The sequence below is a fragment of the Canis lupus genome, chromosome 16 (assembly GCF_003254725.2).
Source record: "Canis lupus dingo isolate Sandy chromosome 16, ASM325472v2, whole genome shotgun sequence".
Taxonomy (NCBI): Eukaryota; Metazoa; Chordata; class Mammalia; order Carnivora; family Canidae; genus Canis; species Canis lupus.
The window spans coordinates 60,524,684-60,546,735 of record NC_064258.1 but is presented as its reverse complement, the minus strand read 5'-3'; the positions used below and the strand labels follow the sequence as shown (position 1 = coordinate 60,546,735).

Here is a 22,052-nt window from a genome sequence, read left to right as displayed (position 1 = left end):
CAGAAGATCTGTTTCTGTGAGAGTTAACTGATAATTTAAGAATATATCTCCCAATAGTTTGTTTGGTTTCTGCTTCCTCTGAGGCAAACCCCGATGTAAAGTATTCTACTTGGCAAGTGAATGAAATAAGATTTTTTATTTTTTATTTATTCATGAGAGACACACACACAGAGAGAGAGAGAGAGGCAGAGACACAGGCAGAGGGAGAAGCAGGCTCCATGCAGGGAGCCGGATACGGGACTCGATCCTGGGAATCCAGGATTGGGCCCTGGGCCAAGGGCAGGTGCTAAACCGCCGAGCCACCGGGGATCCCTGAAAACCATTCTTTAAGGATGTTCTCAGAGCCTGAGCTACGGTCCTGAAATCCGAAAGGCCCAGGGCACAGTAGCCGGGCAAAGACTGTCAAGTGCAAAATTTGAGCCAAGTCAAGTCTGAGGCTCTCTGTGCCTATGGAAATCGAATCAACCTTATTTTGCACAAAATCTTTAAAAATAGCACGTACCGTGGGGGGTCCAGTGTTAATCAGCGCTGAAGGGGGCAGGAGGCAGCTGGAGGTAGGGAGAGCATCTTCCCTTCCTTCCCGGGAGCCCAGGGGTCCCTGCAGGGCCTGCGCCCCCACCCCGGGCCACCCCGCGGTCGGAGGACGAGGTGCCGCAGGAACCTCTTGCTTTTTCACTGGGGAATCTGTAAGGAGGAGAGCAGGGCTGCCCCCCCAACGTGTCAGCAGGGCACCGTGTCCAAGCGCAGAATCGCCCGCGGGGCCCCGGAGGACAAGGGGGCGGGGAAGTTGGACACAAAGAGTGTGGCCTTCGGCAGAGGCCCGAGGGGGGGTCCCCGCAATGTTCGCGGGCGCAGCGGGGCCTCCGCGGGGGCCGTCCGGGTGCGGGTGGCCCCTGGCGCCCGAGCTCCGAGCTCCGAGCCTGCGAGCCTCGCGCGGTCCCGGCGACGGTGGGCGAGCGGCGGGGGGGCCGGGCCGGGGCCCCGCGGGGCCGAGCCTGGCGGCGGCGCGCGCTCCCTCACCCGAGCTGCGCGCCCCAGTGCACGCGCGCCCGGCGGAGGCGGAGGCCGCTCCCGCCCCCGCGGCGCGCTCCTCTGAGCGGCTGGGCCTCCGCGGACCGGGTGAGTGCCGGGCCCCGCGCCCGCTGCGCCGCTTCCCGGGGCAGGGCGCGGCGGGGGGACTCGCCGGCCCGGGCCTGGCGGCGCCGGAGGGACCCTGGGCGCTCGCGGGGGCGCGGGGAGGGGGACCCCTGGGCGCTCGCGGGGGCGCGGGGAGCGGCGGAGGACCCCCCAGGCGCTCCAGGGCGCGCGGGGAGCAGCGGGGGACCCCTGGGCGCTCGCGGGGGCGCGCGGAGCAGCGGAGGACCCCCCAGGCGCTCGCCGCCCCCAGGCCCCCCGCCCCCGCGCGCGGGAAGACGCCTGCGAACCCGCCGGGCGCTCGCACAGGTGCGCGGGAGGCGGCCGCCCCGCCCCGGGCGCTCCCACAGGTGCGCGGGAAGAGGCCCACGCGCATGCGCGGCGGAGACCACCGGCCGGGGCGCGGCGTCCGGGCGCGGGTGGGCGCCGGGTGGGGCGAGTCGCCGGCGGCGAGGTAGGGGCGCCGCGGACCGAGGGCAGCGGCCGGTGGGCCCCGGAGGCGCAGGCCGCGGGAGCTGGGGCGGGGAGGGGGCGGCTGCCGGGTGGCCCTGCCCGCGGGGGCGGCGTGGGCAGCGCGGTGGGCGGACCTCTGCTTGGTCCCCGGGCGCCCGCGTGGAGGGGGAGCCGCTGGGCTGCGGGGCCTCGGCCGCTCCCCCGGGCCCGGGCCTCCCCGCGTGTGCGCGCCCGCCGGGCCCCCGCCTCCGCCTCCGCGCAGGGCCGTGGGGAGGCGCCCTGGCCACGTCTGCGGCTGGCGCGCCCGGGGTCCCCGCGCTCCGAGGGCCCGGCCTGCGCGCGCCTCCGAAGCGGGGAGCGGACCCCCGGGGCGGGGGGCGCTCCTGGGGCATCGGGCGGCGAACGTGCCCCGCATCCTGATGGGCCCGGCGCCTGGAGCGCGCGGAGGGGACTCCATGGCTTCCCGGCTGCGACCCCCCCGGGCTGGGGACCTCGGCTCCTGCGGCGCTGGGCGGCCCTTGGGGAGGGCCCCCCCTCCCCTGTGCGCCCCCCTCCCGTGTGCGCCCCCCTCCCCTGTGCGCCCCCCGCCCCTGTGCGTCCCCCGCCCCGCCGGTGTGCGCCCCCATCCCCGCCCCCTGTGCGCCCCCCGCCCCTGTGCGCCCCCCTCCCGTGTGCGCCCCCCGCCCCTGTGCGCCCCCCTCCCCTGTGCGCCCCCCGCCCCTGTGCGCCCCCCGCCCCGCCGGTGTGCGCCCCCTCCCCGCCCCCTGTGCGCCCCCGCCTCCTCCCCTGTGCGCCCCCGCCCCGCCGGTGTGCGCTCCGGGGGAACAGAGAACCAGCCAGTGGGAGAAGCTGCCGCAGGTCTTCTCCCAGCACTAGCGGCACGTGACCAGCAGGTCTCGGGTGGATTCGCCTGTCCCGTGGGCCCCGAGGGAACGGAGAGGTCACCGTGTCCGGCCTGGCCCCCGGCCACCTCCCTCCATCTCGTTAGCAGCCCTTCCTCCCGCTAACTAGAGCGCCTAATGGATGCCAGCCCTGCCCTGGGGCCTGCTACCCCCAGCTAATGGCGTCCTATTACTGGAACACCCCTCCACACCCCAAAACCCCCGAGGACCGCCGCCCCGCCGGCAGATTCGCCCGGGGCGCCACTGTCTGCTGGTGTGAGGTGATTGGCATCCGGCCCTCTCTCCTGGGGATAAGTAAGCAAAAATTTTAATGGGATAAAAAGTCTTTTGAGTTTCTCGTGTCAACTGCACAGGCGTTGTGGATAATGTAATTAGAACACAATGGAAATCTTAGAAGATTTTGCCCGTTTTTAAGGCAATCTCAGTTTGGGGTTAAACAGTAAAAAACGTTAGCTGGGTGGCTCTTAGCCGGAGGCTAAATGCAAGCAGGGTGACTTTCCCAACTTTCTGGAATCGGCGTTGGTTCAGGGAAGGCCCTGCCTTGATCCTTGGAGCACGTTGCCAGGTACTGGGAGGGTGGAAGGATCTGGAACACAGGGATCACCTCTGAACATCCTCCCGGCGGCCCCTGGCTTCTGACCTCAGGTGGGAGGTCTCAGGCCGGCGGCAGCTCTGGCAGCGGGAAGGCCGCGGTCTCCGCGGGTTAAGGACGCCTCTGCAGCCTGTGCTCCTGTACCGGAGCCCGGCTCTCCGCGCCTCCATCTGGAATCATCTTCCTGTTGTTCTCTAAATGCCAACGGGCACAGTGCGCGGCGACACTGGCTTTGTGGGGAGCCTGCGGTCACGTAGGCACCGTGATCCCCTCAGCCTCCCTGCCCCCGAGTGGGGACCACAGGGGGCAGCTGCTCCGTGGGCCTCCGAGGGCCTGGGGGGGGGGTCTGCTGGCGGATGGGAACCCCGACCTGCCATCCTGTGCAGCCTTCCTGGTGCTCGGGGAAACGTCTGCCCTGCTCTGGAGTTGGAGGGGTTGCCGCCTCCACTGCGGCCCGAGTGGGGTTTTTCTCTTGCAATTATTGTAATTATGCTCAGATCGCAGCGTTGGTATTCAGCGCATATTTGCAAAATAGTTCAAACAGAGCAGCAATAACTTTTGGAGTAAAATGAAAACTTCTAGGAGTTTATCTTTTGCCAAGAACCCGGCGCCGGCTTGAAAGGATATTAAAACAAACAGTGCCTTGGAAGCTGCAGCCAGTCAACGTCTTGTGCAACGTTTCACCAATTAAAAATTAATTTCCTTCTTTCACAAATATTTATTGAGTGCCTTCCGTGGGTCAGGCGCGCTTCTAGGTGCTGGCGTGGCGGAAGTCGACCCACTCTCCCTCCTCTCGCGGCCTGGACTCCGTAGGGCGGAAGGCAGCAAACGTGCAGCCACAACCCCCATGAGCGTCTGGAGGAGGCGGACAGCCGGCGGAAGCCTGTGACACACGTTGAGCTGAGATCTGAAGGCTGAGGTTCCGGGAGGTTCCGGAGAAATCATGTGCAAAGGGCCTGTGGTGAGGAGCAGGGCCCCTGCAAGCGCCGAGGAAGGCCGGGAGGAGCACATAGGGCAGAGAGCGGAACATGATGTCACCGCAAGTTCCCTGGGGTCTTTCCTTTAGGGCAGTTCATGGGCTTCCTACCTTAGGGCTCCACAGAGTAGGATGTGGATTCATCTTCAGAGCTGAGAGCTCCCGAGTCCTGAAGGGAAATCACTAAAGAAGACGGTGTGGACGGCGCTCCCCCAGCTGGCCGCAGCGGCCGCGTCAACAGTCCTTACTGCTCTGTGATCTGTGTGAGGCGGTCCCGTGGGGTGACAATCCGACCTGCCGCCTTTGGGCCACCGCCGGCCGCTGCTTCCTGTGGCGCCGGGGTCCCCGGTGTGGGCCCCGCAGGCCTGGGCCCCTGGTCACTGTCCCCTGGGCGGCAGGTGGCCATGTGCGACACAGGCCTGCTCGCGGCACCCAGACGTCCTCACCGGGGCTCACTTGGCGCCCGCCGCACAGACGTCCCCCCAAACCGGGGCTGCCGGGGAGACCCGCCCACGGCGTGACGCTGGTGTGGGTGCAGCCTGGTGCCGTGGTGGCGTCCTCGGAAGAGGCGGCTGTGTGCGGGCGGCCTTGCTGCCCCCACCAGGGGAGGACCCCTCCCCTGCACCGCACTGGCCCTGACCCTGGGCTCCCCGACCTGCCCCCTGTACTGTGCTGGCCCTGACCCTGCACTCCCCGGCCTCCCTCCCCCCTGCACCGTGCTGGCCCTGACCTTGCACTCCCCGGCCTCCCCCCCTGCACTGTGCTGGCCCTGACCCTGCACTCCCCAGCCTCTCCCCTGCACTGTGCTGGCCCCCGACCCTGGACTCCCGGCCCCCAGAGCTGTGAGAAGCAGGTGTGTGTCGCGTACAGGCCGCCGGGTCCAGGTGTTGGTGACGGTGACTTGAGCTAAGCTCGTGGCTGCGCACAGACGCGTGTCCCACCTGCAGCTCTGTGGTCTGCGTCGGGCTCGGTGGGGCTGGCTCAGCTGTGCCCTGTGTGACATGGGGGGACCTCTGCTGTCGGGCTGGGCGGCCCCAGGCAGGGCCTGTCTCTCCGTGGCCCCTGGGGCCCCCGCCGTGGGCAGCTTCTGCGTCGCTGGGCTTCTTCCTTGTGGCCCAATGGCCCCAAACTGTGTCCCAAGGGGAGAGAGCCGGGAGGGTGCTCGCCAGCCTTCCTGCCTGCGCGGGTCACTCCGGGTCGCCTGGCCTGCCCAGACCAGCGTCAGCGCACATAAGGGGACCATGCTGGGCGGGACCCGTCCATGGGGCTGTCTTCGGAGAGGCGACACCTGCCACAGCCCGCCCTCTGGCCACTAGGTTCATATTGCCCCGTGTGCAGCGACAGGATCCCACGTCCCCTCCCAGCTGTCGTACTGCGGGGCTATCGCTCAGCTGTGAAACCCGGTCCAGGAACGAAGAGGCCGCGGAGGTCTGGTTCCCGCGAGGACCCTCGCAGTGGGGAGAGCCCCGTGTGCGCGGGGCCTCGGCTCGGAGGCAGGGGGTGGGTGCCTGAGCCGCTCCTGGCGCCACCTTGGCTGGTGCGACGTGGCCGTGGGGCTGGCAGGTGTGATGCCCGCAGGCCCTGTGGGCCCAAGCCCTGGAGCCCCGGGGCCGTGGGAGGCGGATCCTCTGTTTGCCCCCCCCCCCCCGTGCCTGCCTCAGGGCACGGGCTTGGCTTTGGGTGACTGCCCGGAGCCAGCAGCCCCCCGCAGCGCGGCCCGGTGCTTGTGGGGTGCCCAGCGCTGAGCAGGGATGAGCCACGACCCCACTGGGCCCGAGGCAGGAGTCGCCACTGCCCCGAGGAATCCAGCCCCCCCCACAGCCGTCCTTCCTTGTTCCTGAGAGATGCCCGGTGCCTGCGCCCGTGGGCTCGTCTTGGCCGCGTCTGTCCCGCAGCGACCTCGCAGGACCGGCTCCTCCTGCACGACGGTCCTGTGGGCGCCCTGGGGTCCCCGGGCCATTGGCTTGGGCTGGCGACAGACGCTGTGGACGCGGGCCTCTGCCCGCCTCGGACTGGGCGCGGCCGCGGGAAGAGCCGGTTTTATTTTGGACCCTGCTTTGTGCCTCCGGCCCGTTCCTGCCCTGTACCCCCGCAGGCTGTTCCCGCTGGCGATGGGGGTGTCTGTGCATCCCCTCCCTGCGGGCACCCCGGGGGCTTGGCTGCTGACTGGGCGGGGCTCCCCGCCAGGTGGCCGGGCCCTGGGGTCCCGTTCGCCGCGTGCGCCTGGCGTTCGGTGGGCGTTGACCGTCTGTGTTTGCGCAGTGACGGCGTGAGGTGACGACGGCAGGTCTGCTCCGTGAGCCCTGGGCAGCTCAGCGGTGGGACCGTCTGCAGGGGGTGCGGGCACGGCCCGGGGCGCGGAGGTCGAGGTGCAGCCCACAGCTGAGCTCCCGCGGCCCTGGCCCGGCAGGCGGACGCCGGTGTGTGGCCTTCCTCGGGCGGGACGGCAGGTGTGCAGTGTGGCTGCGGCCCCGAGCGTGTGCCTCGGGTCACGTCACGGGGGAGCCCGCCGTGGCGTCCTGGGGCTTGTGGGCATCTTTACAAATAGTCGGGTCTTGGCGTTCCTGTTCCAGCGCCGTGGAGTTGAGCCCACCTCACGGGGAGAGCCGGGCGCCAGGGTCCTGGGTCCCACACCCCACTCCTTGGCTGTGTGGCCCGAGCACTCCCTCCCGCCCACTGGCCTCGGTTTCTCCTATTTCTGCAAAAGGCAGGGACGGTGCTCCGGGGCCCCTGAGGCCCTGGGTTTGGGGCAGTTTCTGGCGCTGGGATTCAGGCACTCGGGCCTCCGTCCACAAGTTTCCCCTGCAAATCTACAGCCTAAGTCAGGCCCAGGATTTAGCAAAATTTTACCTTGAAAAGTGATGCCTCACCTCGGACTCCGTGCAGGGAGCCTGGGGCTCACGGGATCCTTCACCGAGCGCCCTTCCTCCGGGGGGCCCCACGGGAGCTGGCGTCGTTTCATTTCGTACACAGACGCGCTCACGTGAACGCTCGCGCACGAGGCTGCTGTGTGTATGGTTCTTCCGATACGTGCTGAGGACGGACGGTTTGAAGACACCAAAAATATGAAAATTCACCCAAGAGCTCACCATCACCAGCCTTTTAGCCTTTGTGGCAGTTTCTCGATGCCTTTCTGTGTCCCCGGTGTTCTCGCTCGCTCTCTGTCACGTGCTACCCTTTGATCCTGGCCTTTAAGTCAGCATCGTGATGGAGGCCCTTTTCACGAATGCCTGGAAACCTTGAGAACGTAGTTTTCAGCGATGGCATGTAAATATAATGCGATTTATCGATCATTTATCGATAAAACTTGTTTATTATTTCCATGCTTTGCAAACGGGAATGCTTTGGAAACTCAGTGTCCTCAAATATCTGGTTTTCCAGGGTGGAGTTTGCATCCCAGGCTCTGAGCACCCCAGATGTGCTGGACGAGGGCTCGGTGGGGTGATCGCCGTCACCCGGGGCCCCTCACCCCAGGACCCGTTACCCAGAGCCCGTCACCCGAGCCCATCTGAACAAAGTGCAGCCCGTAGGTGCTCACAGCCTGACCCTCTCCTACCAGGTGGTACGCACTGGATCAAGGAGGACTTGTACTGTGGTTTGGTAAGGCCGCGCATTCCCCTGCCCAGGAAGGTATCAGGACTATGTCCCGGTGTCTACGGAAACTCCTAAAAAACCTGAAGCCTTTTCCGGGAGCTCCTGTTGCAGGGGGCTGGGCTGTGTGCACCCACTGGGAGAAGGAGTGGCTGCCAGAAGCAGGCTCTGTGGCAAGAGACGAGGCTGAGTGCCCTGCGTGGGGCCCTGGCCCTCGGCAAGGATGTGCTGTGACCCGGGGCAAGGACAGGCCGGGCCGGCCGGGCAGACGCTCCTCGCCCCGTGGTTTCATGGCCTCCAAAGCGCCTTTTCCACTCAGCAGCTCTCCACGGCTCCGTGGAGCTTCAGATGCCGGGCAGACCGTGGGGACGCGGTCAGATGCCTCAGGCCCCCAGGAACTGAGGTCTCACTGTGTCTGGCAGTTGCAGAGCGGGGCTGATTTCTCCCCCCAAATCATCATGTTTGTAAGCCTGAAGATTCCTCTCTCACCCTGAGGTGAGCTTCAAGCTCATCGGGAAAATATGCAGGACAGATGGAGATGTTGGGGACTTTCGCCCATGAGCCGCGTTCAGTCTGTTGTTCAAAGAGTTCGCAGAGGCAGCGAATCATCAACACAGAGGACCCTCGGGGTCGGCTCCAGGTAGAGCTACGACACCTAGTCTGAGCCTCCGCCCTCGTGCGCGGCCTGGACCACCCTGGCAGGACGGGCCTGTCGTCCACTCGCACACGTGGACTTGGACCTGTCAGGCCACCCGGCCTTGGGCCTCCCCCAGGCACAGGGGCCGGGACACCCAGGAGTGTCCCTTAGTGATGCATCGCCCTCCCCTCCACCCACGCCTCTTAGGTCGGGAAGCAGGCCATCGCGAGAGGACCCTGGACGTGCAGAGCCCAGGTGATGGGCCCTGGGTGACAGGGTCCAGGTGACGGGCTCTGGGTGATAGGCCCTGGGTGACAGGCTCTGGGTGACGAGCTCCAGGTGACAGGCTCCAGGTGACAGGCCCCGGGTGACAGAGTCCAGGTGACAGGGTCCGGGTGACGGGCTCCAGGTGACAGGCTCCGGGTGACGTGGTCCGGGTGACGGGCCCTGGGTGAGAGGGTCCGGGTAATGTGGTCTGGGTGACAGGCCCCGGGTGACAGGGTCCAGGTGATGGGCTCCAGGTAACATGGTCTAGGTGATGGGCTCTGGGTGAAAGGTTCCAGGTGATGTCCGGGTGACAGGCTCTGGGGTGAGGGGCCTCGCGAGGCTGTCGGTGCCACACCCCCAGCCCGTCCCTGGGCCCCATGGGGTCCGCGCTCCTTGTGGGCAGCCGCTCGGCCCAAGGAGGAAGCGCAGGCTCGGTGGCATCCCCCGCGGAGGGCAGTGTGGCCGTGCAGGGGTGCTGGGGGGGGGAGGCGGGCTCTGTGGCATCTGGGCCTGAGCGGGTCGGGGCAGCGGGGACAGAAGGGCCTGTACCCTCCCTTCCGTGTGCACCACCGGCAGCTAATAAGGGAGCGGAGAAGGTGGGGGGGCTTCCAGAGCTGTTTCCTCTCAAGATCTTGTCTGAGGGGGGAGAGCGCGACTGAGCGGGGTGGGGCAGAGGGAGATGCAGACCGCGCTGGGCGGGGAGCCCGGCCTGGGCCTCGACCCCGGCACCCCGAGATCATGACCTGAGCTGAACGCAGGCCGTCGCCGACACCGCACCTGGGCGGCCCGGGACTTTCATGGGTTTTAATCAAACCACGTAAGCGGCGCAGATCTTGGACGAGGCTCTGCTGGGAAGCCAAGAGCTTAAGACGTTGAGAATGACACGACGGGAGTTTTTGTGTGACTTTGCCATGTCCCAAAGCCCCTGGAACTTTGAGCGTCCTGAATCAGGTGTCGAAGGCTCCAGCAGCAGGAGCGAGGACCTCAGGGGCCCCGAGGTGTGCGCGGCGACCTTGGCGGACCCAAATCCGTCCGAAGCAGCTGAGAGAGTCCCTGGTGTGCAGGAGGACGAAGCCGTTGTTCTTGCGCTCAAGACGGATCACGTGCCTGCCAGGTCGCCTTCCCCTCGCTTCTCTACCGGCGTCCAGGGATTTGCACTGCACGCGAGACGGAGCGGCTCCGGGGCCCGGCCAGGCCCTGACCCGCTGACCCAGGGACCTGGGGACCTGGGCTCCCGCGTCCAGGACTGGCCTCGCCGGTTCGCTCTGAGGATGTGCCCCTGGCTGGCTGCCCTGGCGATCCCTGCCTAACCGCCCTCTCTGCGGGGCTCGGCGTGCACCCCCCGTTCTCAGAGGAGACTTCCCTGCCCTCTGGTCCACGTGTCACCAGCCGAGCCGTGGGGGCTCCCCGGGTGGCACTCCGCGGGTTGCTGTTCCCTCAGAACCCGTAGAGCGACGGCTGTTGGCCTTCCTCAGCAGGCCGTGAACTCAGGGGCTGAGACCGCGCCTGCCGGGTCCGAGGAGCTTTCTGGCACCCGCGATGTCGTGGGTGTTCGGGGCGTATCTGCCCAATAGACGAGCACGTGGAGGCGGCGTCCGTGGGAGTTTGGCCGATGGAACGGTCGAGAAAAAATGCGGTTTACTTGGCTCGGGTGGTCTCTCAACTCTGATCGTAGCCGCATTTCCGTGGATGTGCAAACGCACATCCCGACTTTGGTGGAGGCACCCGAGGGCTGGAAACGGCAGCATGGCCTGGAGTCACGGGCCTCGGTGCTCCTGTCTGTGACCTTCGTGTCCACACCGAGCGTTAGCTAAGCCTGTAAGTCTTGAATCATGACCCCCAGGGAGGGACAAATGTGTCCCCATATTCTAAGTTTGCATCCGAAGGCCATTCTGGAGCGCCCCCCACCCCCCAGGCTGGGGCGGGTCCTCAGGACGAGGGCCCAGGCGTGTGCCTTCTGTGTGCGCCGCTCTTAGGGCCGTGACTCGAGCGCGGGCCCATGGGGGGCAGCGAGCGGGCGCCGTGGCCATGGGATCCCACGGCAGGTGCGGCGGCGGATGCAGGCCTGAGCACGCCCGCCACGGCTCCTGTGTCCCCCGTCCACTCCCCGGTGTGGTGTTTCCATCCCCCAGAAGAGGCTGACGCGTGGCACACGAGGGGTGGTCGTCTGTGGAGCCGAGCCCCGTCTCCTCTGTGTGGACACGGGGCCGTGAGGCGGGCGGCACCTGCCAGACGAGGCCAGGCCACCGGAGCTCAGGGCGGGCGCAGCAGGACCCCGGGGGCACGGAGGCTGGGACGCGCGCACGACAGGCGGGCACAGGCAGCTTGCTGCCCCCGCCGCCCCCGGGCCTGGACTCCAAGGGAAGCTGTCGTGTAAGGTCTGACTCGTCCTCGGCGACTCCACGTGGCACCTCCTTCAGCTGCCGCGACAGCGCACGTACCCGGGTGGCATCTCGAGACGAAGAGGCCTTTGGTGAGGGAGGCTCCCATGGCTGGCTCTGGCCTCCTCCGAGGCTGGCTCCGCACCGCCAGGGTGCTTGGGGCCGAGGGGCACGGGTGTGGGCATCGGCCAGCCTAGCCGGGCGGCCTCCCCGGAGCCACCAGCCCGCCCTGACCGGGGCCCAGGGGCGAAACCACCTTGAAATGCGACGTCTGTGTGAACAGCCGGGGCAGGCCATCGCTCTGTGGCCGTGGGGGCCGGGGCGCCCCGGCACGCTTCGAGGGCGCGGCTCTCGGTTCACGGCCTTAACAAATGTTTTTTTTTAATATATATTTATTTGAAATAGGTTTTTCAAAAGGCATGATTATGTAAAAGGAAGATTCTTTAAAGCAGTATTCCAGAGCCACATTTAACTATAAATAAACCAGTGTCCACATCAGATACATAAATAATGTCCACGTTAGGAGACCATACAGTCATTTTAAAGAGTCGGTATTAATAGTGAAGCAGTTGATGGGAAGAACCTGAAAGTTCTGTTGAGGTATTTATCAGGCCAAGCAGAGACTCCTGTCCTTCAGAGGGACATGCTGCGCGAGTCATCTTCAGATAATGGATCCTCCGTGGGACATTCTCTGACTGCAGCCGGGAAGCCCGCCGGCCTCTGTCACCCACGTCTGCGGGACGCCGTCCGCGGAGATGCCGCGGCCCCCAGAGCTGTACTCAGGGCAACCCTCGGGGAAGCCAGCCTGCCCGACGCCACGACCGGCGACCTGCAGGGACCGGCCCGGGCGCCCTCCAGGAACCCCCCAGGAGCCTCCCCGTGGAATTCTGGTTCTAGAGCCACCCACAAAATGGGGGGAAGCCCTGACTGCCCGTCCAGAGACACTTGGCACGGAGCATCTTTTTTTTTTTTTTTTTTTTGGCACAAAGTGTCTTAGCAGACGAGCCGAGGTCTCCCGTTGGTGCAGAATACGCCCCCCCCCCCCCCCCCCCGTCAAGGGGGCACCACAGCACTGGCCGCTCAGGGTGGGGAGGGGGCAGGGCTGCCTCGAGCTGCTTTGACACCGCCTGGGAAGGGAAACAGTTCCTCCGCCTAATGCCTTCATCTGTCTGCTCCGAGAGGTGGCAGGCAACATGTGCAAGAGGCCAGACGCTCACAGCGCTGGGGACCGTCCTCCAGACACGCTGCGCGGTGGCCTCCCCGCCCCGGGGAGCATCTCCGAGCCTGGCGGCAGGGTGGCAGGGGCCTCCTGGGGCACCTGACGGCGGCGTGGTCACCCCGGGGGGGCTGGCTGGGTCGCTGGGGGCAGGGCTGGGGCGGGGCGGGGCAGGGAGCCTGCTGAGGGTGTCCGTGGACGTGCAGGCCGTTTCCAGCAGCGGGACACAACCTCCGACGCTCGCGTGCACTGGCAAGCGCAGTGGTTTCACTGCGGGAACCCGAGAGGCGTGATAGTGGGGTTCCTCTTTGTCCGGCTGGACGGGAACCAGCCGTGTCCTCAGGCCACCAGGTGGCTCCACCCTCTGCCTCGGACCCTGGGGGTTTCCTCGTGGAGCTGTGGCTGCTGCTGGGTTGTAGGGACAGCGGGGTCCGTACGCACCAGCCTGGGGCTCTGGGGCTCACCCTGGTGCCACGGGGATTGAAAACACGGTTTCTTTCTTTCTTTTTTTTTTTTTTTTTATTTATGATAGTCACAGAGAGAGAGAGAGAGAGAGAGGCAGAGACACAGGCAGAGGGAGAAGCAGGCTCCATGCACTGGGAGCCCGACGTGGGATTCGATCCCGGGTCTCCAGGATCGCGCCCTGGGCCAAAGGCAGGCGCCAAACCGCTGCGCCACCCAGGGATCCCCGGAAACACGGTTTCAAACTTAGGCTTCAACACCGTGTCCTGCTCTAGGCCTTTTCTTCCAGTCCGTGACGATTTATGAGGACAACCCTTTGGGCTTAGGGTTTTGCTCATTCTCAGGGGTCAGGCCGGAGACAGAAGCAGGAAGTCCTAGGAGGACTCCTCAGGCCACAGCGACAGGAGCTCAGTGTTCTGAGGCCTGCGGTCCCGTGGGGTAGAGAAGTGCTAGTGCCGAGCCACGTGCCGGGCTCTGTTTGGCGTTAAGGTTCACGTGTGTGGATTTGCCCTTCAAGGCTCTTCACCCTTTCCTCCCACCCCAACCCTTCAGCTTCTGTTCTCTGTATTGATGACTTTTTTTTTTTTAAAGATTTTATTTATTCATGAGAGAGACAGAGAGAGGCAGAGACACAGGCAGAGGGAGAAGCAGGCTCCACGCAGGGAGCGGGATGTGGGACTCAATCCCGGGACCCTGGGGTCACACCCTGGGCTGAAGGCGGCTGCTCAACCGCTGTCCTGTGTCCATGATATTTTGCGTAAGATATGTTAGTGCATCTCAGTTTCATCAGAGTTTCCCCTAACGGCCTCGATGGCTGAGAAGGCACCGCCGCGTCCTTGGGAAGACGCCGTGAGCCTTGCCTTGCACACGCACTGCTTCCAGCTCTCCGGTGCGTTGCCACTCCCTCGCCGGGGGGGGGGGGGGGGGGGGCGGATGCTCACGGCCACCTCGCTGGGGACAGGATGCACAGCCCTGAGACCGCACTGCAGCGGGGCTGGGCGCCAGCTGAGTAAACACCGGGGCCGTGTGTCCTGCTGCCTCCTCCCCGACCGCACGCCCCGGCAGCCCAGGGTTCCAGCTCACTCAGCGTTTCATAGCCCGGCATTTCCATGCGTCCCGGGACGCGCCCTCGTACACAGCGAGTGTGCCGTGGGCGTTGCTGTTAAAGATTTCTGGAAAACAGACGGGGGGGGGGTGGGGGGGACGGAGAGAGAATCGAATGTTTTGAGTTTCCAACCTGAGGACGCTTACTGCTAAAATAGCGGGAAAGCTCTTTAGTGACTCCAGGGAGGGAGGGCAGGGAAGCAGGGGTACGTGCTCGACCCCGAGCAGGGCGGTCGGGGAACTGTCTCAGGCAGCAGAGGCAGAAAGCAGGGGTGCTGGGGGGCTGCTTAGGTCTCCACTCACCGGAGAGGCTCGCACATCCTACCCAATAATCAAACTAAGCTGTATTTGGCGTCTTTCTTGCCCGTACGCTCTGCTTTAGAAGCTAGAACACACCTGAACCCCCTCCCCTCACGGTCGTGGTGAGACTGCTAAGGCCCCTCTCAGGCTGGGGCGTCTTGGAAGGTTTCGCCAATTTAGGAAAGGTCGTACTTTATCCTTCATCCGCAGGTGCTCACGTCTGCTCCCATCTCACGTGTATCCGTGTGTGGTGTTTTGTGTTTGTTTGGCTCCGGCTTCTCTTCGGCCGCACGCAGGCCATGTGGAGAGTCGCTTCCCTGAGGTTTCTCGGAGACACAGTTCCAAGAACGAGCGGCTCACACAGATTTCAGGGTTGAGCCTCCGAGGCCAACCCCACAGAAGAGTCCTCAGCTCCTTCCTCCTAATATTTGTTGTAACTTAATTTGAAATCGACTGGAAAAGACTGTAGGAAAACTGTCACATGTTAATACAGTGAATGATGTTAATTATGCTTTCTCACCGGACGTTCTTCACACACACATCGCATTCTGTTGAAAAAAGGAATTTGTTGGTATTTGACTGCTTTTTTTTTTTTACCCGCAGAATGAGCTGTTTTGTTTGGAGGAACCCAATGTTTCTAAAGCCCTTGGTTGGGGGCACCTGGGGGCTCAGCGGTTGAGCGTCTGCCTTCGGCTCAGAGCGTGACCCCGGGGTCCTGGGATCGAGTCCTGCGTCGGGCTCCCTGGAGGGAGCCTGCTCCTCCCTCTGCCTGTGTCTCTGCCCCCACCCCCCCCCATGTCTCTCATGAATAAATAAAATCTTTAAAACCAATAATAAAGCCCTGGGCTGAACTGGGGTCTCTGTCATGGGCCCACAAACAGGGCAGGAACAGGGAGAGGGCATTTCTAAGACCCCTGAGTTGTTCTGTTTGTCTCACTCATCCAACTCTCCGGCAGGGAATAGTCATGATCCCCTTTCCTGCCCATGTGAGTCCCTAACCTGGAAGTGGGGGGCGGGGGGGGCAGACCCCTGTGAGCGACACAGAATGACCCCACTGAAAAATGCACATTCAAACACCCTGTCTCTCTCCCACAAACAGGAACAAGAAGAGTGTGGTGACACCATATGGAAACACCTGATGTTCCAACAAAGGAAGAGGCCCCTTCCCCTAAGTGAGGAAGGCCAGTTCTCCGGCCGTCATGGTGTTTTCCTAGCACCCAGCCCCCCTCCACAAGTGAATCAGACAGCCCCTCCCGCGGGGGTGAAGAGTGTGGATGCCTGGACACAGACTACCGTACACCCGAGTCGCCCATGGGAGTCTTACAAATAAAAGGGAGCTCTGTGGGGTGCGCTGCACGGGCACGGGGTTAAAATCCCAGTGCTGAGGTTTAGAGGCAGCCTGCCCTGGACCTAACTGAAGGGTGCGCCCTGGCTCCTCTTAGCCCTGCTGGTAGCTCAGCACCGGAGACCGACCTGCGGGGGGGCCCCCCCCAGAGGCCAAGGCTCGGCCGGAGGGAGCATCGGGGGAGCATCGGGGAGCATCGCGGCCTGGAGGGAGCATCCGGGGAGCATCGCGGCCTGGAGGGAGCATCGGGGGAGCATCGCGGCCTGGAGGGAGCATCGGGGGAGCATCGCGGCCTGGAGGGAGCATCGGGGGAGCATCGGGGAGCCCTGGGGTGCGGCCTGGAGGCGAAGCCCACGGACCCCGCGTCCGAGGCTGGCGGGGCTGCGCGCCGGGCGCACAGGCCCCACCTCGCGGGAGCCTCGGGACTGTGCACCCAGAAGCGGAGCCCGGGAGCCGGGCCCAGGGGCCGCGGGGCCTTGAGGCGCGCGGGGCAGGGCCGGTGATGCCGGGCTGCTGAGCGGGCGGGGCGGCGGCGGCCAGAGCGCGGCGCCCATGGAGCCCCCCCTCCCGGAGCGCGGGCCCGAGGCCGGGGGCGCGGGGGCGCAGGGGGCGCGCGGCCAGCCCGGGGTCCCGCCGCCGCCGGCCGCGCAGACACCCTGCAGCCTCGGCGCGTCGCTGTGCTTCAGCTCCGGGGACGGCTCCCCGCCGCAGGGTCGCGCCTCCGCCGCGGAGGGCGCAGCGTCCTCCCCGCCCTCGCGTCGTAGCGGCCCGCGGGTGGTGGAGCGGCAGGGGGAGGTCGGCAGCGCGGGCGCCGCGGCTCCCGGGGAGCCCGGGGACCCCGAGGAGTGCGTGTCCCCGGCGGAGCGCGCGTCCCCGGAGGAGCCCATGACCCCGGAGGAGCGCGCATCCCCGGCGGAGCCCGGGACCCTGGAGGAGCGCGCGTCCCCGGCGGAGCGCGCGACCCCGGAGGAGCCCGGGACCCCGGAGGTGCGCGCATCCCCGGCGGAGCCCGGGACCCCGGAGGAGCTCCTGTCGCCCGGGGAGCCCGTGACCCCAGAGGAGCGCGCGTCCACCGAGGAGCGCGCATCCCCGGAGGAGCTCCTGTCGCCCGCGTGCACCGAGGAGCTGCTGTCGCCCGCGGAGCCCGCGTCCCTGGAGGAGCCCGCGTCCCCGGAGGAGGCGGAGGAGCCCGGGGACCTGGCGCCCGTGGCCCCCGGCGTCGAGCCCGTGCACGGGGAGCCCGACCTGGTCATCGAGGTGTCGGGCCGCCGGCTGCGGGCGCACAAGGCGGTGCTGGCGGCGCGCAGCGACTACTTCCGCGCGCGGGCGTCGCGGGACGTGCTGCGGGTGCAGGGCGTGGGCTGGGCGGCGCTGCGGCTGCTGCTGGCCTACGCGTACAGCGGGCGCCTGGCGGGGGTGCGGCCCGACAACGTGGCCGAGGTGGCGGCGGGCGCGCGGCGCCTGCAGCTGCCGTGCGCCGCGCAGCGCGCCGCCGAGGCCGTGGCGCCGCAGCTGAGCCTGGCCAACTGCTACGAGGTGCTGAGCGCGGCCAAGCGGCAGCGGCTGACCGAGCTGCGCGACGCCGCCTACCGCTTCATGAGCGACCACTACCTGGACGTGCTGCGCGAGCCCGGCGTGTTCGGGCGCCTGTCGGGGGCCGAGCGCGACCTGCTGCTGCGCCGCCGCCTGCGCGCGGGCCGGGCCCACCTGCTGGCCGCGGCGCTGGAGCTCGGGCCGGCGGGGGCCGCGGGGGGCGCGGGGGCCGGGGGCGCGCGCGCCGTGTTCTGGCTGCACGAGGCGGCGGGCGAGTGGCGCGAGCTGACGCGGCTGCCCGAGGGCGCGGCGGCGCGGGGCTGCGGGCTGTGCGTGCTGCACAACTACCTCTTCGTGGCGGGCGGCGTGGGCGCGGCGGGGCCGGACGGGCGCGCGCGGGCCTCGGACCGCGTCTTCTGCTACAACCCGGCCACGGGGCTCTGGAGCGCCGTGCGCCCGCTGCGCCAGGCGCGCTCGCAGCTGCAGCTGCTGGCCCTGGACGGACACCTGTACGCCGTGGGCGGCGAGTGCCTGCGCAGCGTGGAGCGCTACGACCCGCGCGCCGACCGCTGGGCCGCCGTGGCCCCCCTGCCGCGCGGAGCCTTCGCCGTGGCGCACGAGGCGGCCGCGTGCAACGGCGACATCTACGTGTCCGGGGGCTCGCTGTCCGGCCGCCTGCTCAAGTACGACCCGCGGCGCGACGAGTGGCAGGAGTGCCCGAGCAGCAGCAGCCGCGAGCGCGCGCTGGGCATGGTGGCCCTGGGCGGCTCCGTCTACCGCTTCGACCAGGGCGCGGCGCGCGGAGACCCGCAGGCGGCCGGGGCGGTGACCGTGCTGCGCTACCACTGCCTGGCCAAGCGCTGGAGCCGCTGCGCCGCGCACCCGCCGGGCCTGCCGCCCTTCCGCTGCGCCGCGCTCGGCCGCGCCATCTACTGCGTGGGCCGCGGGGGCACCTGGCGCTTCGTGCCCCCGCAGGACGGCGAGGGCGCGGGCGAGGGCGCGGGCGAGGGCCGGGGCGCGGGCCGGGGCGCCACCTTCGAGCCCGCGCCGCTCCGCGCCCCGCTGGACGCCCGGGGCGCGCTCGTCCCCTTCGTGCTGCACCTGCCGGAGGAGAAGCCAGACAGGGGCGAGGACGGCGCGGCCTAGGGGGGCGGCGGGGGAGCCCTGCGGTGCGCGCTGTCCACCGGGCCGTCTGGAGCTGGAAGCTCGTGCGCGCGCGGGGATTGTTGCAACGCCCTCGTGCCGAAGGTCAGCTGCCCTAACCTGCCCTCCCTGCAGCCCCGCTTTGCTTAGCGCGGTCCGCGGCGTCCAGTGTCAACGTCTGTGCAAATAGGTGAGCTGCAAAGAGGACACGAGGCGGGCATCTGGCGGAGCAGGAGAAGCAATTGGAGCGTCAAGCCTCAGGACACAGGGAAGGGGTGGGGTCCAGAGTGTGCCCGCGGGGAGTCCGCAGCCCGCCCCACGTGTCAGTAGTTGTCCGGAGTGTGTCCCCGCCCGGACAGGGCCCCTTGCACCCAGCTCACAGCCACCAGCACCAGGAGACCCCGAAGCAGGCCACGCACTGTGCACTGGGGGTTTAGACTCATAACCTGTAACCAGAGCTCCTCAGATGTTCCTAACATAGTCATTTTGCACTCAAATGTGGGTTGGGTGAGTCCCAGATGGCACAGCAGGGAAGGTGGGGCCCTGGGTACCGTGGGTCTCTGTCCGGCAAGCAGTGGACGTACCTTCCCTGCCGCACGGAAGCTGCAGAGTGGGTCTCCCGGCCTCAGGAGCGGAGCCACCTCACCTGTCAACCGGCTCGGTCACACGTCGTTAGGGAAGGGTGTTACTGATTATGTCGGACGTCCTGGGGATGATTTACTCCGGGGAGCCAAGCTTGAGTAGGAAAAGCTGCCCCACAAGGATGCTTGTCTGTTTTCAAAAGAACCTTGGCCAGGTACCCATAGGTGCTCAGCCACCTTCGTGGTCTATAACGAGCTCGAAGACACGATTACCACCCCCCACCACCCCGCGGAAGAAGGTTAAAACCACTCCTGACGCTTCTAAAGACGAAGGCGTGGGCATGTTGGGAACCCACTGCGGACGACGTTTTTTTTTGGTTTGGTTTTGTTTTTTGTTTTTTTGTTTTTTTGCTTACAACGTTCTGAGTACATATTAGGTGACTCTGACCAGGGAAATGGATTTTTTACAAACCCAACTCCAAGAGGCTGTGGCGAAGGGACAAGGAGCATATTGACATAAGGGGAAGTAACTATATTTATAACACAATTGGCAAGGAAAGTACGTTTTTCTAATTGAATTCCAAAGCAGCCTGATAGAAATTAGCAGGAAACTCGCTACTTCGAGAGGACAAAGCACTAACAACAAATCAAATGATTCTTCCTCATTTGTTATTAACATTTTACTTTCCAAGTAGATGTAGGCAGAGCTTACTATTTACTACACATTTCTGGCTAAAACACATGCTCACAAATAGAGGCGAACTGATTTGGATTCTGAATCCAGTCGTTTTTTTATTAAATAGGAAAAGCCGCACTTAACGTCTGTGGTGCAGGGAGACGGAGTCCGGCACCCTTAGTGCTGTTCACTTCCTAACCCGGTGAGGGGGCGCTGACGTCCTGTAGCGTCGTGGGTTTTGGGAGATTCGTCGTGCTTTTTCGAGAGTCTGTGGTTATGAAAGTCACCGGTTGAGTGTGTTTAGAAACGGCCAGCTCGCATCTTCACGCGTGTGCCAGAGGAACAGAGTTCCTGATTCCCGTTGGAGCACATCCTGGCGTCCGGCGTGTCGGGACAGCTCACGAGCCACGAGGAGACCCCGGCAGCCTGGCTCACCTCATCGTCTTAGGAAAGAGGGGACACTCTTCCACCGCCTGCCGTGGTCGGCCTTCTGCGGGAGTAGAAAGCAGAAACGGCAGGAGAAAGAGGAATTTACAGCAAAAGGGGACAGACAATGTCGTTTTAAGGGAAACGTACGCCTTGTATTGCAGCACGCCTTCCTCTGGAATGTTGTTATATTTGTGGCAAAGCTTTTATATGAGATAGAACCAGGCTAATATTTTCATCCCGTAAGCCTCGAATTCATGAAATACTATCACTGTGATTTTGCTTGAGAAATCGTCCCTGTGATGTTTGCCGTTTGAAAACGAAGCGCGGTGCGGGTGGGCCTGCAGGGTAGAGCCGCGCCCGAGCTCAGGGAAGTGCCGGGGGGCAGGTGCGCACAGCCTCGCGGCCACTGCCCAGCTGCACTGCCGTGTGCGGCGCGGGATTTCATGGAACAGAGGCCTGTCCTGGACATGGCCTCACTGCCTGCGGGGCTCGCCTTGGGGTGCCGGGGGTCGCCCCAGCGGAACACCCAGGGAGGCCGGGGGAAGCCGAAGGGTGAGTGGAAGGACAGGGAACAGTGTCTTATTTCTAAATAGGGGCACCTCATGAAGACAAATGCCAGGGGGCCTGCCATGCCCTGGGGACCAACCCCTTTGGCGTTGGGGGCCGTTATTTGGAGTTGTAGGCACAAGGTTTGCACCAGTTCCACGAGCAGAAAAGCCACCCCTCTGGGGTCGTGATGTGGGGCACGGCTTGGTGGCGGGCGGGGGCTGGGGGGCAGGCCGTCCCGGCTGAGACTGGCCCCCGACGGCTGGCGTGCCAGGGGCGGGCCTCTTCCTGCACGGGGTTCCAGGGGTGCGCCCAGCACTGCGAGGGATGCCTTACTTTTGTTACTCACTTGTTGCGTGTTTGGTGTAGACGTGTTCCCGATGAGTGATCTGTCAGAGGCAAATGAGCCTACGGGGTGTAGGACGAGTGTCCGTAATTCTGGTGACATTAACCCCGGCACGCGGACGCTTGCACGGACCTGAAGAGCAGCGGTGCTGTCCGGAGACCGCCTCTGTCAGCGGGGGGCCCACTCCGCTCCGCCCCCCGGGATGCGCTGGAAACCCGGAGACGCTGCTCGGGGCACGTGTGTCTGAGGCTGTGCCCGAGCTCCGCGACTGTGTCCCAGAGCCAAGGCGAGTTCAGGCCGCAGCGCGCTGCACCCCTGCTTGGGCCGCGTGGACGCGCAAGTGCTGTGTCGTGTTCGCGCTCGTTTTACTTGCTTTCCTAGCTTCGAAGGCGTCGTTCTTGGGCATTAAAAACACTCGCTGTTCTCGGTTTCCCGCCCCTCCGAGATGGTGTCCGTGGGAAGGTGAGGGACCGCGAGCGGGGTGCCCGGGCTCCCACGGTGCCTGCTTTCCTGTGGCTGCTCCCTGCACCTGCCGGCGGGGCCCAGCCTCGCCCCCCCTGCACCCTGGGCTCGGGGCGGCCTCCACGGCTGCGGGCGGGTGCTCGCTCTCCGGAGACCACAGCCCGCCAGGCGCTTGCAAGCTGTCAGCGGGCCGCAGCGCCACGTCCAGGACAGACGTCGCCGCGCGTGCAGGGAGCGTGTTAGCGCTTCGGGTTTCACACCCAGGCCCGGTTGCTGTGAACCCCTGTCCGTGTCCGCTTATGCCGAGACGAAATAAACCATCGGAAATGCAGTGCTCCTGAGTGTGCGTGGTTGCTGGCTGCCCCCGGCCCCCGCGGGCGAGCAGCGGTGGGGCGCCCCTCCCCCGTCCCATGGGAAACGTGCTCCCGGCGGCGAGGCCCTCCAGCTGGCTCCCCTCTGTGAGCGAGGAGCGTGGGGACTCCCGAGGGTGCTCCGGGCTCCCACGTCTAAGCTCGGGGCTCTCCGTCTCCCGTCGCCGGTCCCCTGGGCCCGCAGGTTCCGTGCCAGCCGCACCTCCCGGGCCTTGGGGCTCCCTTGGCCCCGACCAGCGGGAAGTCCTAGAGCCAAACACTCCCCTTCACAGTCTGCTCTCCCCATGAGCACGGACCTGTGTCACTGTTAATTTGTAGGGTTCTTTAAGAAATTATTTCTTTTCCTCTCAAAAATATTGTTTCATAGGGCAGGGGGTGGGGAGGATGCTGCTCAGAGAATTTCCTTAGGCCGTGGGGTGGAGGCTCCAGGCCCCAGCCTGCATCTGCAGTTTCCTTAGGGCTTTTTCCTCTGCGAAAATAGAATTAAATCTTTAAAAAAATTTTTTTTAATAGAATTAAATCTGAACGTTTTCACAGCTGCAGCTTTCCCCTGGGTTTTGGGATTTTGATACTAGATCGGAATGATTTTCTTGGCCTTTCACGTC

The 22,052-nt window shown here is 65.2% G+C and overlaps 1 protein-coding gene across 5 annotated transcripts; it reads left to right on the top strand.

Moving 5' to 3' along the window:
• The first annotated feature begins 987 nt into the window (after positions 1-987).
• On the top strand, positions 988-21,407 carry KBTBD11 (kelch repeat and BTB domain containing 11). Of its 5 annotated transcripts, XM_049094998.1 has the most exons (3): positions 2,360-2,783; positions 15,115-16,347; positions 16,384-21,407. In XM_049094998.1, exons 2-3 carry the CDS (start codon positions 15,913-15,915, stop codon positions 18,037-18,039), a joined length of 2,091 nt encoding a protein of 696 aa, XP_048950955.1. In that variant the 5' UTR covers positions 2,360-2,783; positions 15,115-15,912; the 3' UTR covers positions 18,040-21,407. The 5 variants fall into 5 exon arrangements, with proteins under 5 accessions (XP_048950951.1, XP_048950954.1, XP_048950953.1 ...); XM_049094994.1 differs by lacking the exon at positions 2,360-2,783 and adding an exon at positions 988-1,119 and having other exon boundaries at positions 15,115-21,407; XM_049094997.1 differs by lacking the exon at positions 2,360-2,783 and adding an exon at positions 1,280-1,484 and having other exon boundaries at positions 15,115-21,407.
• Positions 21,408-22,052: the final 645 nt, after the last annotated feature.